The sequence below is a fragment of the Tetrao urogallus genome (assembly GCF_951394365.1).
Source record: "Tetrao urogallus genome assembly, chromosome: 1".
Classification (NCBI taxonomy): Eukaryota; Metazoa; Chordata; class Aves; order Galliformes; family Phasianidae; genus Tetrao; species Tetrao urogallus.
In genome coordinates, this window is record NC_136813.1 from 6,052,241 (window position 1) to 6,066,996 (window position 14,756).

The 14,756-nt window shown below is 39.8% G+C and overlaps 1 protein-coding gene across 1 annotated transcript; it reads right to left on the minus strand.

Moving 5' to 3' along the window:
- Positions 1 to 878: 878 nt before the first annotated feature.
- On the minus strand, positions 879 to 13,900 carry CCDC83 (coiled-coil domain containing 83; the record flags this gene model as incomplete). The annotated part of the gene is made up of 10 exons (XM_079545100.1): positions 879 to 1,064; positions 1,685 to 1,866; positions 2,774 to 2,859; positions 3,874 to 3,995; positions 6,168 to 6,236; positions 7,067 to 7,158; positions 9,418 to 9,585; positions 10,261 to 10,429; positions 11,890 to 11,974; positions 13,824 to 13,900. The coding sequence occupies 10 exons, from the start codon at positions 13,898 to 13,900 to the stop codon at positions 879 to 881; spliced, it is 1,236 nt and encodes a 411-aa protein (XP_079401226.1).
- Positions 13,901 to 14,756: the final 856 nt, after the last annotated feature.

The following is a 14,756-nucleotide window of genomic DNA, read 5'->3' on the forward strand; positions in this document are numbered from 1 at the left end:
TCCAAACTCATCTACGTGTTCACTCTGCAACCCGAGGGAGATTCAGCCCGAGATGAATGAAGGCTCCTGTGTTTCTGTGCTTCTTTGCGAGCCAGGTTTCTGAGGAGCTGGTAGTCAGTTCCAAGCACCTTCGGCTCAAGGAGACACCTGCTGGGTGTAAAGGAAAGGATGAAAAATGGTTGCACTGAAGCACGGGATTAAAGTGAGACACTGCAATGCTGTTTGCCCTGTGGGGAAGTCAGTGCATCGTGTCCAGGACACACAGAACAGGGAAAAATTCAGTGAATCAGTGTGCCAAGATACATTTAACAAACACCAGGCACACAACAAAGATGAAGGCTTGCACAATGAACTTGGCTAATTAAAAGAAAATGATTTTATGCTGTTTTTCAAAATTTTTTAATTAATTGTCAATAACTGTAAGATGGTTAAGTAGAATTTTTGATGCAGACAGATAAAATGATTCAGACATTCCATTTCTAACAATATTTGAATTGTGCTTGGCTAACCTGGATTCTCATTTAGCAAAGTATTATATGTCCTATACTTGATGGCAATCTGCATTCAGTGTCTGCTCAGGGTGCATCCCACATTTGACAGGCTGCAAGCAGGGGCCACGAAAGCTAAGTAGTAACTCAGATCATTTCTTAGCTATGCCTGCAGCTGCTTGGATTGAGAAGCCCAGGGCATGCACAAGACTCTCCTCTGTATCTAAGGAAAGCAGCTCTCCATGTGCCTCGAATTAAACTTCAATATGTAGATGATTCAGGCTTTCAAAAATAGTTCCACAAAGTGCATTCATTCCTTGAAGGACAGAGCAAATCTTTAATGAACCAAGAATGTTACATTTCTGTGTTAACAACCCAGCTTGTTTTTTTTTAACCAAGCTTTTCTTCAGATAAGGCCTTGATCATCTGAGGTGTGATGTGCCTGTCAGATCCACCAATGTAGTCACCTTCTGGGGGGCTCTTGCTTGGTGTTTCTTCTGGCTCTTTATGAATAGGCACGGTTCTTCCAACCACACAGATTGGTTTTGATACCAGAGGACCCAATTTTAAGTATTCCTTAAGAAGAAAGAATATTATTATTTTGCAATTACATTATATTTAGAAGAGACAGTTTTTTGGATAAGTAGCATGTTTCCTATGAAAATCAACTGTCAAGGCATTGTCCTGGGGTTGTTGTGTTCAGTAATTTCAGTGTTGATGGATGAAGCTACAAGGCAGCTAACCTTAGGAGATTGCAGCCCTGCTGCCCTGTTTTCCTGCAGGTTTTCAACAATAACTTTCTCTGCAGACCAAACTGTGCTCCCACACTTAGTTCTGTACGAAGGGTTAAACTAATCCAACAGCTCATTACTGCCAGAGGCAAGAGGTCCAAATCCAGCTGTGTGCTTCCACCACATTTATTCTGGCTCTGGTCTTCTCCAGACCTCTGAGTCAGTGTGGTTGAGTAATACAACAGAAAATACTCGATGAGATAAAAAAAAATAGGCTTTTCTGCTGGGTTAGTGAGTGAATCAGCTGTAGAAAAGGCTGATGTGCACCAGAATTGCCCAGATGCAGGAACAGGACCACAGAGCCAAGGTCAGAGAGAAGGAAGAAGGAACCCTGCAGTGGCAGAAGCCAGTGCTCCACCCTGAAATACACTGTGTCAGTAAAGACTCAAATACTCGAACTCATACCTGGAAATCTCTTTCAACTTCAAACAAGCTATTAAGAATGGGAGTCAATGACATTTCCTGCAGCTCTTCATCATGGTCCCGTGATTTCTCAATCTCTGTTTCACACTGAATCTTTGGAAAGGACTTCTTTTTCTGACAGGAGACTGTGTCTCTCCTGAGGCTTTCCTCTCCATCAGTCTTTGCTTTTTTGAAGACAAAAATGATGTGTGTAGTTGTTAAAACTTTATGAAGATCACAATTAGTTGTCAGTAGCAGCACTGCTTATAATCTTTAATGTGGCTTGACAGTGTAATGTAATAAACAGCTACAGCCACAAATACTTACAAAATAGGAAATACAGCAGAAATAGTTACTTCTCTGTATGCATCTCCATATGTTCCTGATACACAACTATTCTTCTTACAATTTCCCTTCATAGCTCAGATTTGCAGCTGACCAACTCTCAGGATGACAGTTCTTGACACAGAATGACAAATGACATGTAGGTCTGTGACAGTGACATGATCCCAGCTCCTCCACCAAGTACTGTGAGCCTACAGCACAGGTAACAGCGCTGAGCCTGTCACAGCAAACAGGCATCTAATCCACACCTACCAGCCAGCTCCGAGCCCGATACATCTTACCAAGATTTGAAGGTCAGGCTGAGCTCTGTGCAGCTTCACCTGCTCTTGCTAGGGAATAGTTTCCAATAGCTCCATGAGCTGAATGAGTGCAAGGTGCATGTGGGCATCACGTGAAAGCAGTGTGTCCTCCCCAGGACGAGATACGATAATGAAGTTACGACGATATGGATCAGTAAAGAGCTGATTAAGATATGAATCACATCTTCGTAAAAGATGGCTGATTCCATTAGCCAAGCTCCTGGCTAGCTCTATGAGTAATGACATTCAACAGTCTAAACACTGATTTCAGTTTTAGAACTATGTTACCGATTGTGTTGTCTCTTCCTAATCCAAGCTACATTTTATCATTACCGTGGTGGATTCATTTAAGTGGGAAATTACAGGCAGTTTGGAGAAACTATAAGAAATAAGCTTTTAAATGTCCACTGACTTATCAGTTCTTATAAGCTGCTGGCATGTGTGTTACCTGAATACTCTCTATGCTCTACTGCTTTACTTTCATCCTGGATAGATTCATCTTGCAAGCCAGCTGCCTGAGTAAGAAACAAATGCCTAAGAAAGTAAAAGGGGAAAAAAAAAAAGTGAAACTCACATTAGAAGTCTGAATTCTCTCTAAATCCCTTGGTGCAGTGCCTTGGGGTGAGAGGACAGTGCCCTTTCTGATCAAGCACAAATGCAGAACAGCGCAATGGCTTAAAAATGCAATAGAGGCAGCCAGGTAGCTTAGCAGCTAATGCTGCTCATTGTTTGTTCTCAGTGCTTTAACTTCAGCTGTGTCCATGAGACTAAAAGAAAACAAATGTTACAGTCTCCAGTCAGTCCAAGACTGGAACCGCAGCTGGCAGCTCCTTCTTAAAAGCAGTTCAGAGTTGAGAGGAGAGAAAAATGTTCACTTCTGACTTAAGACGTCGAACTTTTTTGTGCAGTAGGACTGAAATTCCCGAGCTGGGAGTAGAAAATGAAGAGGGGCCATTCCTGTTATCACACTGTGCTTTGCATACCATTAGCAAGGACATTTTGAGGGTAAGTTCATTGCTCCGTAGGGAACAAGGTCAGTGGTTTAAGTATAAAGGAAAGTAATGCTACAGACACATCTATAGAGAAACTCACTCCAAGGCTTCTTTCTTACTGCTGCCCAGTGCTTCTTGCAATCTATTTCACTTTGCAAGATTGCAAAGCCTCACATACTTGCATATTAATCCTTTAACATTTTACCAGCAATAAAAGAAAAAGCCATCACTTGCACTTGGTCTGAGAACCCGGTCTGAGACAGTGACAACAGAAAGAAACTATTTCAAGCCCTAACTGTACCTCCATTAGGAGAAAGTAATAACCTACAAAGACCCAGCCATAGTCAAATATTTCAGCTTCTTCCCTGAATTTTGGTATTTAAAAGGTTACAAGTTCACTGTTATCCTTTAGAGATGCAAGTCCCACACACAGTCAAATCCAGGTACCACACAACTAGAAAAACCACACTGCTTTCATTGCTGGAAAGCCCAAATAGAGGTAGGCCTTGTTTTTAAAAAGTGATAATGACTTCTGAGTCTGAAGGCATCATTTTACCTGGGTACTCTCAGGTTCTGAATTTTGTTATCCATCAGTTTTCTCACTAAACTGATATTTTCTTCTTCCAGGAGCTGAACAGAGGCTTTCAGATCTCTCACTTCCTTTCGGTACAGTTTAACCTTTAGACAATTAAATAATAGTAAATAATAACAAAACAATGAAAGGTAATTTCAGGTAGTTACAAGGAAAGCTTCCCAGTAAGGGTACAGACTGTCTCAGCAGCACATGCTTAGGAAGAAAGCAGCTGTGTCAGCAACACTGTGCACTGGGTGCAGACCCATTTTCAGGCAAAAGAAAGGTCTCTGGTTCTTCTACATCAGAACCCTTTGCAGACACACGTGTGGGCAATGCAACCCTGCTAGCAGAACCTTCTCACGTGGCCAAATTGTTCTGGGAAAAACAAACTTTGGATTTGTCTCTTTTTTTCAATTTCACAGCAGAACTTGGAGAGAGAAAAGCATTCTTTGCAGAGGGAAATTCAGGCCCTTGCTCAGCAAGTGTTCCTTTCCCAATTCCCATTCACACATAAAACTTTCTCATCCAGAATTAGTGATGCTTTCTGTCCAGGTTAGCCACTGTATGGACTAAACCCCAGGTGCTACTTCCTTTTGTTTAATAATCATCCCATGCTCAATGAAGTTACATTAACTGCAGAATACCAGCTGTTCAGTTCCCACAATTTCTCGCAATTTACCTGAAGTCCAAGCAACTTCTTTCCTCCTTCACTGGGAAGCAAAGTGTTTAATGGGGTGGATACCTTCTCCAAAGCCACGCATGCACACGTATAAAAGCAGGATTTAGTAACCTGAATACTTCTTTTCTCACCTAGGCCTAATTCACACCGCTATAATCATCCAAATTTGCAGTGAAAAGCCACTTCCCATTTCTTCTAGCAATTAAAAAAGGTGAAACTGGCAGGACATTAAGCAGTAGCAGGATGTGGCTTGGCACAACGAGGTGATACAGCTTTGTGTCAGCTTGGTGCAACATACTAATGATGGAAAAATGTGACCGTGTTCTCCAAATTCATTCCCCTTAAGAGGCAGCTATGCTATGTGTGTGTTGGTAACTCTCTTTTCAGTTCAGGTAAAAAAAAAAGACAACGCCTTTTTAAATTGTGAACACTGACAAAACTGAAATTTTTGTTTTAAATCCCCAAAAGAAAATACTGAAAGGGTCTGCCACCTACATATAGCCATCAGCCTTCAAGAAAACATTTATTTGTATAGGGAAAGCAAAAGAATGAGTGAATTCCAAGGATTGGAAAAGCTACTGGTAAACATTCTGTTTGCCACAATAATTCAGAGCAGTAACTCATGGGAAACCAAGAACAAAAGAAAATAATTCATAACACAGAAAACTCCTGTTTGAGAGGGAAGAAACCCACAGCCCTCAAAACTGAGCAGAGAGCCTGCCAGGACAGGAGAACACTCTGAAGTGGACCTCTGCTGTTGACACTGCCTAATATTGTGTAAAATTTGTGAGACAGAGAAAAGGGAATGGAATTCTCCAGCAGTACATGCTCAGTCAGTGGTGGAACATAAATTCAAGCTCCCGTTTGCTTACACAGATTAAAACATTCATTCCCTTCTGCTGACAACTACCTCATTGCCACGAAGACTGTGGCTTGGACACCCTCCTTGGAAAGCTAAAGGTGTGAGCTCAGAGCTTGTTAATTCGAAGAAGGAAGGCCGTGTCCTTGCATATTGGCCAGTGCCTTAAACCAGCAGGTACAAAGGAGAACCCCTGCCAGATTTGTTGATTTGGTACTGAAAAAGAGTAAGTTCACTCATTAAGTTTCAAACAAGTTTTTCTCCACTCTAAATAAACTGTGAGTTGCAAAAATGGGAAAGGGCATTTCCTCCCTCCAATCTCTTGCTTTGGTTTTGACCGCAGTGAGGAATCTGCACTGGAACAAACACAATCAAACTTTCACCGCGGAAAAATCAGTGTCATGGATTTGGCTTACAAAAAGATTTTCCTTGACAATAAAAGTTACATATATCTAATATGTAGCTCTAAATTGCCATGAAAGAACAGTATAAAAGTACCAAGTAATAAACTATAGCTATGTGCAATTTGCATCTTCCTCTCCTCAGGGTCCTCAGCTCCAGGGTTTCTTTATTACCTCCCATTTAGAGCTGCCTGAAGGCCCTTTTTCCAAAGTGTTTTTTTTTCCGTGCTCTAAAAGTGCTCAGAGTATTTGTGTCCCTGGACACAATTACCATTGTACGCCTCTGTATTTCAAACCTGAGCTGCTCTGATAAACTGAAAACAAGTGATCCTCTTACCTCTTCCTTTAGCCACTCATTCTCTTCAATTTCTCTGCAGCTGCTTTTGTCTAAGTATCTTACAGCGTTCTGAGAAAACACAATTTAATATCATCTCCTCTGAAGGCAGGACTTTGACAGCGCTGTACAGTAAAAAGAACCTTCTGCTGTTCAGCAGGAAATAATTAAGAAACATCATCACAACAGGCTGTAACATCCCCTGAGGGATTACAAGCAGATTTAGCCCACAAGGCCAGCTGTTTCTTCTCCATCATCCAGCCCTGTTTACATGACAAGCAATTTACTAATATTTTATAGTTTTCTATATTTGAATTAGGAGAATTTCTTTTTTCTCCATCAATTTCTGCCCAGTTCCCACTACTGCTCAAGACTTCCTGTTTCCAAGCTGTCAAACCTTTGGCTGTTACAACAAGACAAGTAAAATCACAGCTGAGACAGCACTAATCTGACAAATGACATAAACGTGTAGAGATCTGTGCTAATGAGCCACTGGTACGACTGAATTATTGATGTCAGTAAGAGGAAAGAAACAACAGGGAGGGCTGGTGCTGCTGTACCTCACCACAAGCACACAGGACTAGCTTCTCACACTGCATGTTTTTTGGTGTCTCTCAAGCAGAAGCGATGTGTTCATGAACAAGTAATACCTGTGCCTCGTGCCCTGGTTTCCTATACCTTGTAAAATGCCCTCAGAGCTGCTCGTTGTTTGATGTAAATATGGCACACGGGTGTTACAACAAGCAATGCCATATGCAGTAAGAGCACTGACAGGTCATTTTGCTCTCAATTTGTCAGAAAAGTTCCACATCTTAATTCCAATTGAGATAATAACTGATGCAGAGTGCATAAATTAGAACTATAACACAGTTAGCATTTTGGAAAAAAAAAGAAAGGAATACCTCTGGGGCCTGTTCCTTATTTTTCTTCATATACATCTCAACCAGAGTAGCATTCTCTTCTTTCACTGCTTTCAGAGCATTTCTGTAATATTCTTCAAAGCAAGAAAGAAAACCAGAAATCATAACCTGACAACAATGTTGTTCCTAAACAGGAACTTATCAGCCAACACACGTGTTGAATCCCATCCTGTGGAGCAGCTGACTTGTCCATAGAAGACATCCTTCCAAATCCAAAGAGCAGTATTAAGCACAAAGCTAGAAAGCTGAAGTAGCTTGCACTTCTCTGTTGGCAACAACAGCAGCTCCTAAACCGAGTAATTCTCTAGTAAGATATTTTTTATCTTAATGTTAAATTTTCTCTCTCGATAGCAGAGCTCCTGGAATGACCCACAGGACATCTTGAGAAAACTTAGTTTTTACATATAGAAGCACAGCAGGCCATCTCACACACTTGGATTAGTGCAGCATTTTTTTTCAGTTACCATCCTACAGAGCCTAATAAATCTTCTGACCTACCCATGTCTTCCAGGGGGTTCTAATTTGACAAAAGAAAAAAAAAAAGGGAATGTGGCAATTGCCTCAAATATTTGCTCTCATCATTACTTGTGCTCCTTATTTAGAATGTCTTACACTGAATTGAATTTGTTTGACTCTGAGTTCTAGATACTTCCTGTTTAATTATTTGGTCCTTCCCTTCAGTTGTTTTTGTGCTATTCTAAATAGCCCCCTGCTGCTTTGTTTTTTCTGCTTGTGGAAGAATTAATGAGATTGCAGCAAATTTGTTTGAAGAAAGGCATTTCACCTTTGTTCCAGAAGCTTAAAATTCTGCCTAGCTCTGTGCTTGTGTTGCAGACACTCCACTTACTGCTGACTTGGCTTTCAGTGTGTCTGGACATGGACCCATTGTGAAATCAAAAGCAGTCAAATAGGAAAGGTGCATTAGTTGTGCATTAGTTCCTAATTTAACACTGTGGAAGCTGTCTGCTGTAATCAATCCACCACCTGGACTTGGCAGGAAGAACTAGAAGTACTTACATGCAATATTTGAATCACCTTTTCATTGTTTCAGACATCTGAACGATCTGAGATGCTTTGGGACAATAAGAGGAGGAATTGCTCAGACACACTCACTCCTTCTGTGGAGCCTACTTCCCCCATGCCTCACTGTAAGATTTTTTCCTCCAGACCTCATGTAAGTGTAAGGCTTTCTTTTGCTTTCTCTGCCCTCCAGTAATTCTCTTTACAATGCCATCTCCAGACCACATGAATGATGCCAGTGTCAGGCCCTGCAGAGGTAACTACAGAGGCAGAAAGCACTCTACCTATATTTATACCCTAAGCCTGCTACAGATTTGAGAATTGAACAAGCCCGATTTGCTGCAGCATCACACTGGATGCTTGCTAGCTGTATTTTTTGTAGGCTAGGAGACAGTACTCCCCAGCCACATGTTTGATTTTTGGAAGCTGAGTAAAACAGTATGCTAACATTCATTACAGCATCATTTTTCTGTATGCTAATTAGGCAACTGCTATACGTATCTCTGTCACAGTCCCTCAATAAATATTTCTGTTCATCAGGAGTTTTTGGCTCTATATCCTGTGATATGCAGGAGGCCAGACTGAATGTTCCTATGGGTTCTTTTTGGCATTCTATATAAGAGCCTATTCTCTTTTTCATTTCATATATCAGCAGCTGTACAGCAAAGTTTTCATTTGATTGAGAAGAGGGAAAACACACAATAAAAAATATCAGCCTCTCCTTGAATACAAACCTTGATCTCTGACAAGCTATTTGGCAATGCAGAAAACATAATGCAGATCTTAATTGTGGTAAAATATGTTTCAAGAGACAAAAAGATAGCAGGCTGCCTCTTGTCCCCAGTAGCTGATGCCTGGTAATGGTTGGCACAGAATATACAGACTGTTAGAGTGTCACTGCCTGTTACTAGCAGCTGTTGGCTGTGGCCATGCATACTGAGAGGGTCGTAAAGGAAGAATATCAGGACATCCTTCTCCTGTTAGCAGCATGGGTTACACACCAGCAAAATATTTAAATGATTTTAAAATAGAGCAGTAATAAAAAAATCTAACGGCTTTATAAAGCACTCAGCACCAGAATATACAAGCTCTTAAATAATTGCACTGTTGTGTCAATATTGAAACAGTTGCCAGGATTTGTGTATGTCTGCTGGCAGTTTGGCCTCAGCATGAGATTAGCAAATGGAGGCACAGCTCAAACCACTGCCCGTACAGCTCCCTCCAGTCCTGAATTTCAATCATAATCTAATTAGTTCATGCAAGTAATACAAAAAGAATTTAGAAGGTTTTCATTACACTAGGTGTAAACTGACCTGAAGACCTCTGAAAGTCATCTTTGACTTCCTTGATGTCTCTTTTCAGATTCTTAATCTTGTTGGCATCCGCCCTACTTCCTACATTTTTGTAGTCCAACCAATAATCCCTCTCACTCTGCCTTACTGAAAGTCGTTGGTCAGTTTCTTCTGTTTGGAAGAGCAGGTCTATAAAAATAAGAACATTGGAAGACAAGTTCATCACCAGTTTCTTGAGCTGATATTCTGTAATTCTTCTGACTTCATTGATTTCTTTAATGAAGGCACTTTCACTGGGACTGGGGAATAGGGGGGAGATTCTTCTACATTACAGCTCTTTATAACATGATGGTCTCACATAGCACCAAGGGCCAGCATCACTGCTGAAAAAACACTGATCCTCTTCTGCCAAGGAGACAACAATTCTCACTGAAGTGTAACTGAAGACACATCTGACTTCACTCCTACTGAGAATCACAGGGATGGCAACCACATCTTTCAGCAACCACAAGCAGTCCTTCTTGCTGCCATCAATATTCATTTTTCAGTCTTCCAGTGGAGCCAGTGCAAAGGGCTTTCATGAATTTCAATTTAATGGAAAATATGAAGTGTCTGTGCTTGCACAGTAACACACCACACAAGAAGTCTAATATACTAGGTTTGTTTCTAAAGAAGACTCACTCCCATTGATTCTTAATTCAGGTTAATGAGCAGATTTTCTTACAAGTCCTTCACAATTGAATTTTAGGGAGGAAAGGTTAAATGCTGTTTATTAACGAGGAAACAGAATCTATTTAAAATGCAAAATCTGTGTAATTCCGATTGTGTAAACTGCAAACCACTCTTCCACAACTCATAATTTACCTTTTAGAATTTGCTCTTTGTCCTTGGCATATTGCCATTTGTCTTTCAGTGATTCTTCCACATCATCCCTAGTTACAACCTCCTTTGCATCTTTTTCTTGCTCCTTTTCCTCTATTCTTCTTAGTATACGCCTGATGTGTGCCTGCTGTTCCTCCTTCAGGTTGTCATTCTACAGGAATTGGAAAGACATATGTAGAAATGTTTTCAAATTTGCTTTCAAAGTTACCAAGTAAAGCAGTGAAGAAATGTTAGACCTGTACCAGTGCAGGATGGACTGCAAGAGTGCTCAGCTAAAATGTATTCTTGTTTGTAAAGCACAGAGGGGAGAATCTGCAAGTTTCAGAAGTTTCTCTGATTTGAAGATGTCTACCCCAAGGAAATGAGAAACAAATGGCTGCCTGAATATACTTGGTGCTGCACATGAATAGTCCTCCATTGCCTAGAAAGAAAGCTTTTTGTGGATCAATTTAATAACAGTTTATATGCATGAGTTAATTACTTCAACTTTCTTCACAAGAATTTAACGCCTTTGTGTAGAAACATCATCAGACAATCGAGTTACTTGCATGTAATCACAAGAGTCTTATCTGAGCTAGAGTTGGAGTCCTACATACAGATTCCACAACTGTGATTACATCCTCTTGACCATGACCCTGTCAAGAGACACTAAAAGTATGTGAAATTACTGACTGTATGTTTTCTCCCAAAGGACAGCATAAAGGAGCAAACAACCATACCAGCCAAACCAATTACAATGCAGTAAAGAGTCTCAAACATTCCCCACTTCTGAAAGGATTAACTCTGAACCAGTCAAAAGCAGTAAGACGGGAGCCCAAAGAGCTCAATAAATAGCACTTCAAGCATGCCCTGAAGTGTCTTGTATAGTCTAAAGTTTGAAGAAGTCCTTGAGAGACCATGAACTAGCTGCAAGTTGAGTGAATAACCACAGGAGCCTACAAATGTCTGCAGAGAAAAGAGCTAAATCCACTCCCACTGATAGTGAAGGATTCGTGTTACACAAGAAATATACAACCCAGGTTTCAAGACTGAAAGGAACACCAAGGAAAACAAAATAGGTATTTTAAAAGTCAGTGGGAATAGCAGGCATTGGAAGAACAGAGAACGTTTGTGTCAATGTTTCACTGCTATGGGAAGTTTAAGGATTTTTGAGAGATTTCAATTCCTTTCGTGTGGTGAATGTAGATATACCTACCTTCAGAGCTCGCTGCTCTCAGTTCTCAGATGCCATATTGGACTGCTGTGTCTAAGTGTCACTCAGGATAAATACTTAGTGAATTAATGAGGATCTCACTTGCACTGAAAATCACCTTCATTGAACTCACCTTAATTTACTCCTGTGTCCAAATTGGCATCTCTACTCCTGCAGCTCTTTTTTTTTTTTTTTGCATGGTTGCATTTAGGACAGCTATGCTTTATAACTCCTGAGCATATAAAGAGATTCATTAACTTCACTTTCATTGACTGCGAGAGATTCACTGCAATGGCTACTTGTAGCAAAATGTAATATTTAGATTTAAAAAATAAAACTGAATCTGTGAGTTAAAATACCATGTGTGAAATGTGTCGTGAAAAAAAAATGTGATAAGAAAAAGATGTATGGTCACTTACTCTTTCATTGTATTCTTTGTTCTTTTTTTCCACTTGTTTCAAATCAAACAAAACCTTATCAATTGCAGCTTCTTTTCTTTCAATTCTGAAGAGAAAGAGTAAAGAAAGAAATCCTTACAAAAAGAGGAGAGAAGGGAATGTTAAGCTAGATTAGACATAAACTCCACTTACACGTATTTCTTTTGTATCACACTGATTCAATAACTCAGGTAAATACTGATGTCTGCTCACTGCACAGAAAACAAAAGATTTCCCACGTGGATGTGGACCTTCACATCAGTCTGGATCTCTTGCTCATTCTGAGAAAGGGACTCCCTGGCTAAAATGTTCCTTTGGCTACTCCAGTGGCTACCAGATAGGAAGAAGTTCTCCTTTTGGGCTGTGGATTAGCTGACCTTTTTGCAAAGATCGCTTTTAAGACAAGACAGTTTCTGCTCCAGAAATATTTTTTACTCACCACTCACTGTAGAAGAAGCCTAGGCAGTTCTTTCAGAGGTAGGCCAGATAAATCTCAAACTATCATATTAATACGTTTTTTTAAAAGAAGATGACTTTTTTTTTTTTTTTCCTAAGTTTGGATCACACAGGAATTGAGAAATGTACATTGGAGATGTGTAGATTTATATGCTCTTCTGTCAGAGTGCTCCACAGTATTCTCAAGTTTTCCAGTAGGCACAAAGATATGAGACTTGATGGTCTCATAATGTATTACTTATTAGACAAAGGTGACAGCTTGGCTCCGTGCTGTGGCCTCCTAAATAACAAACTCACTATGAACAGCAGTCATCCTTCAGTGTGCAAATGAAGCTGGAAAGAAAGCTAAATACACACGATGTGGTGGCAAAGTCACAAAGAGGAATGTGAAAGAAATACACTTGTATTATTACACTGCTTTCCACAATAAAGTGGCACAGACAAATTATAAATTTCAGAGACAGAGAAGGAATAAGAGAGAGAAAGAGAACAAAAGAGGAGAGGGAGGAAAGAAACAGGACGAAAACTTTCTTCCTCTTTTCCTCTACTACTGCTTTAGAAGCTAAAGATGGTGTGCCTGCACAGCACACATTTCAGTGGAAGACTTCAAATACATGAGTTGTTTGCTTGGATGTCCAAATATGCACAACAACAAATTTATCAGAAACCTATTTTTCCCTTCAGTCTACTACTACACTTTGCTTATTATTTATTATTATAATTATCTATTATTTTTTTTATTATTATATTATCTATTATTATAATAGATTTTTTTTTTTCTTTCTGGATAGTATTTATTTGTGATACAGCTCTGCAAACCTTGGTCTGTTTCACTGTGGAAATTTGTACTCGGTTCTTTGTAAATTCAAATGGAAAATTCCACATCAACCCTGTAAACTCCTGCAGGTGTCACCAGAACAGCGTATTGTTGCTCTTTGCTTTGCCCAACCTCTGCTACTCTTTAAGGCCAGAATTTTTAACTGAGAAACTATTGGATGTAGGTTATATCACTTTCCTTTGTGTTCCACTCTCAGCTGCACTAACAGAACCAACTGGAGCTCGAGGTTCTGGCTGTTTACCTCTGTGAACACCAGGGAATTCTTGAAATTACAATCAAATGTGATCTTGTGATCTCAGAGCAAGCAGATCAAATATCTGCCATTAACAGACAAAAAAAATTTTACTGTCTAATAAAACTAATTGTCCTAAGTTATAACCTAATGATATAAACTTTTTTCTGGCAGTCAGAGAAGATTTTGTAGAGGTACAGTTTAAAAAGTGTGTATTTCTAAAATAGCCTTGAAAGCTCAAAACAAGAGCACAAAAGAATGGTGTGCAATCACAACCCTCCATATGGTTTGGTTCGGGCTCTGAATTGGATATTTTGCTGTCTGCTTTATTCACTCATATACTCACTCATCTACTCTAGGTGAGTGAAAAGATAAATATATTAAACTCACTGAAATTCTAGTAGGGCTTCCAGGAAAGCTGATTCTTCTGCACTTTGCTCTTCTTGTTTCACCTTCTTCTCTTCCATGCTTTTTGATGTACTTCTGCTGGATATTAGATCTAAAAAGGAGAGGGCAAAGCAGAAAGGAAGAACAAAATGAGGAATGAATGATCCTCAAATCATGATACGTTCACCAGACTCTGTCACTTATAACAAGTTCGTAACAGCTCTGATACAAATGAGGTGCTCTACTGACAGCAGTAACCCTGCCCACGGCAGGACTCAGGGCCACGTTCTGACACCCTGAAGTGTTGTCCTGAATAAATATATGTTTGTGAGCAGGGCCCTCTATCACTAGTTACTTCTTGCATCCCTTACTGTGGGTTGCTTTACATTTTTTGCAAATCAAACAAGCAGTTGTTCTTCTTACAGTCCTTTGTTTGTTTGTCAGGCTTGTTTTATTATCAAGTTCACTTGTTAATATGCATCTCTTTCCTTCTCCTTCTGTTCTCCTAGCACTATGAATATTTGCCATTCACTGCAACTCTGATATCAGTTTTCATTGTCAAAGCTGGAACAAAACCACTCTCTGAAGGGCTATCTGTGTCAGCAGTATTCCCCGGGCATGTTGTCACAGCTACCAGCCTCAGAATTCAACTGACAATGAACAGTTCTGTAATGAAACTGGTAGCATATATTATTTAAAATAAAATAGTCACAAGAAAATAGCACTTATGAAAGAAGATTGCTCACTTTTGGTAGCCGCATCATCAGATGTCAAATGCTGTAAATATCAAAGGAAGTTTTAAACTTGGTGATTAAAAACACAGTACACAACCTGTTTCCATTTTCAGCTTGTTTTTCTGTTCAACTTCTGAACATCCATTTATCACTCTAATAGCTAAGTTTGCAACAAAGCAGTTCTGTGACTAAACGTGCAGCA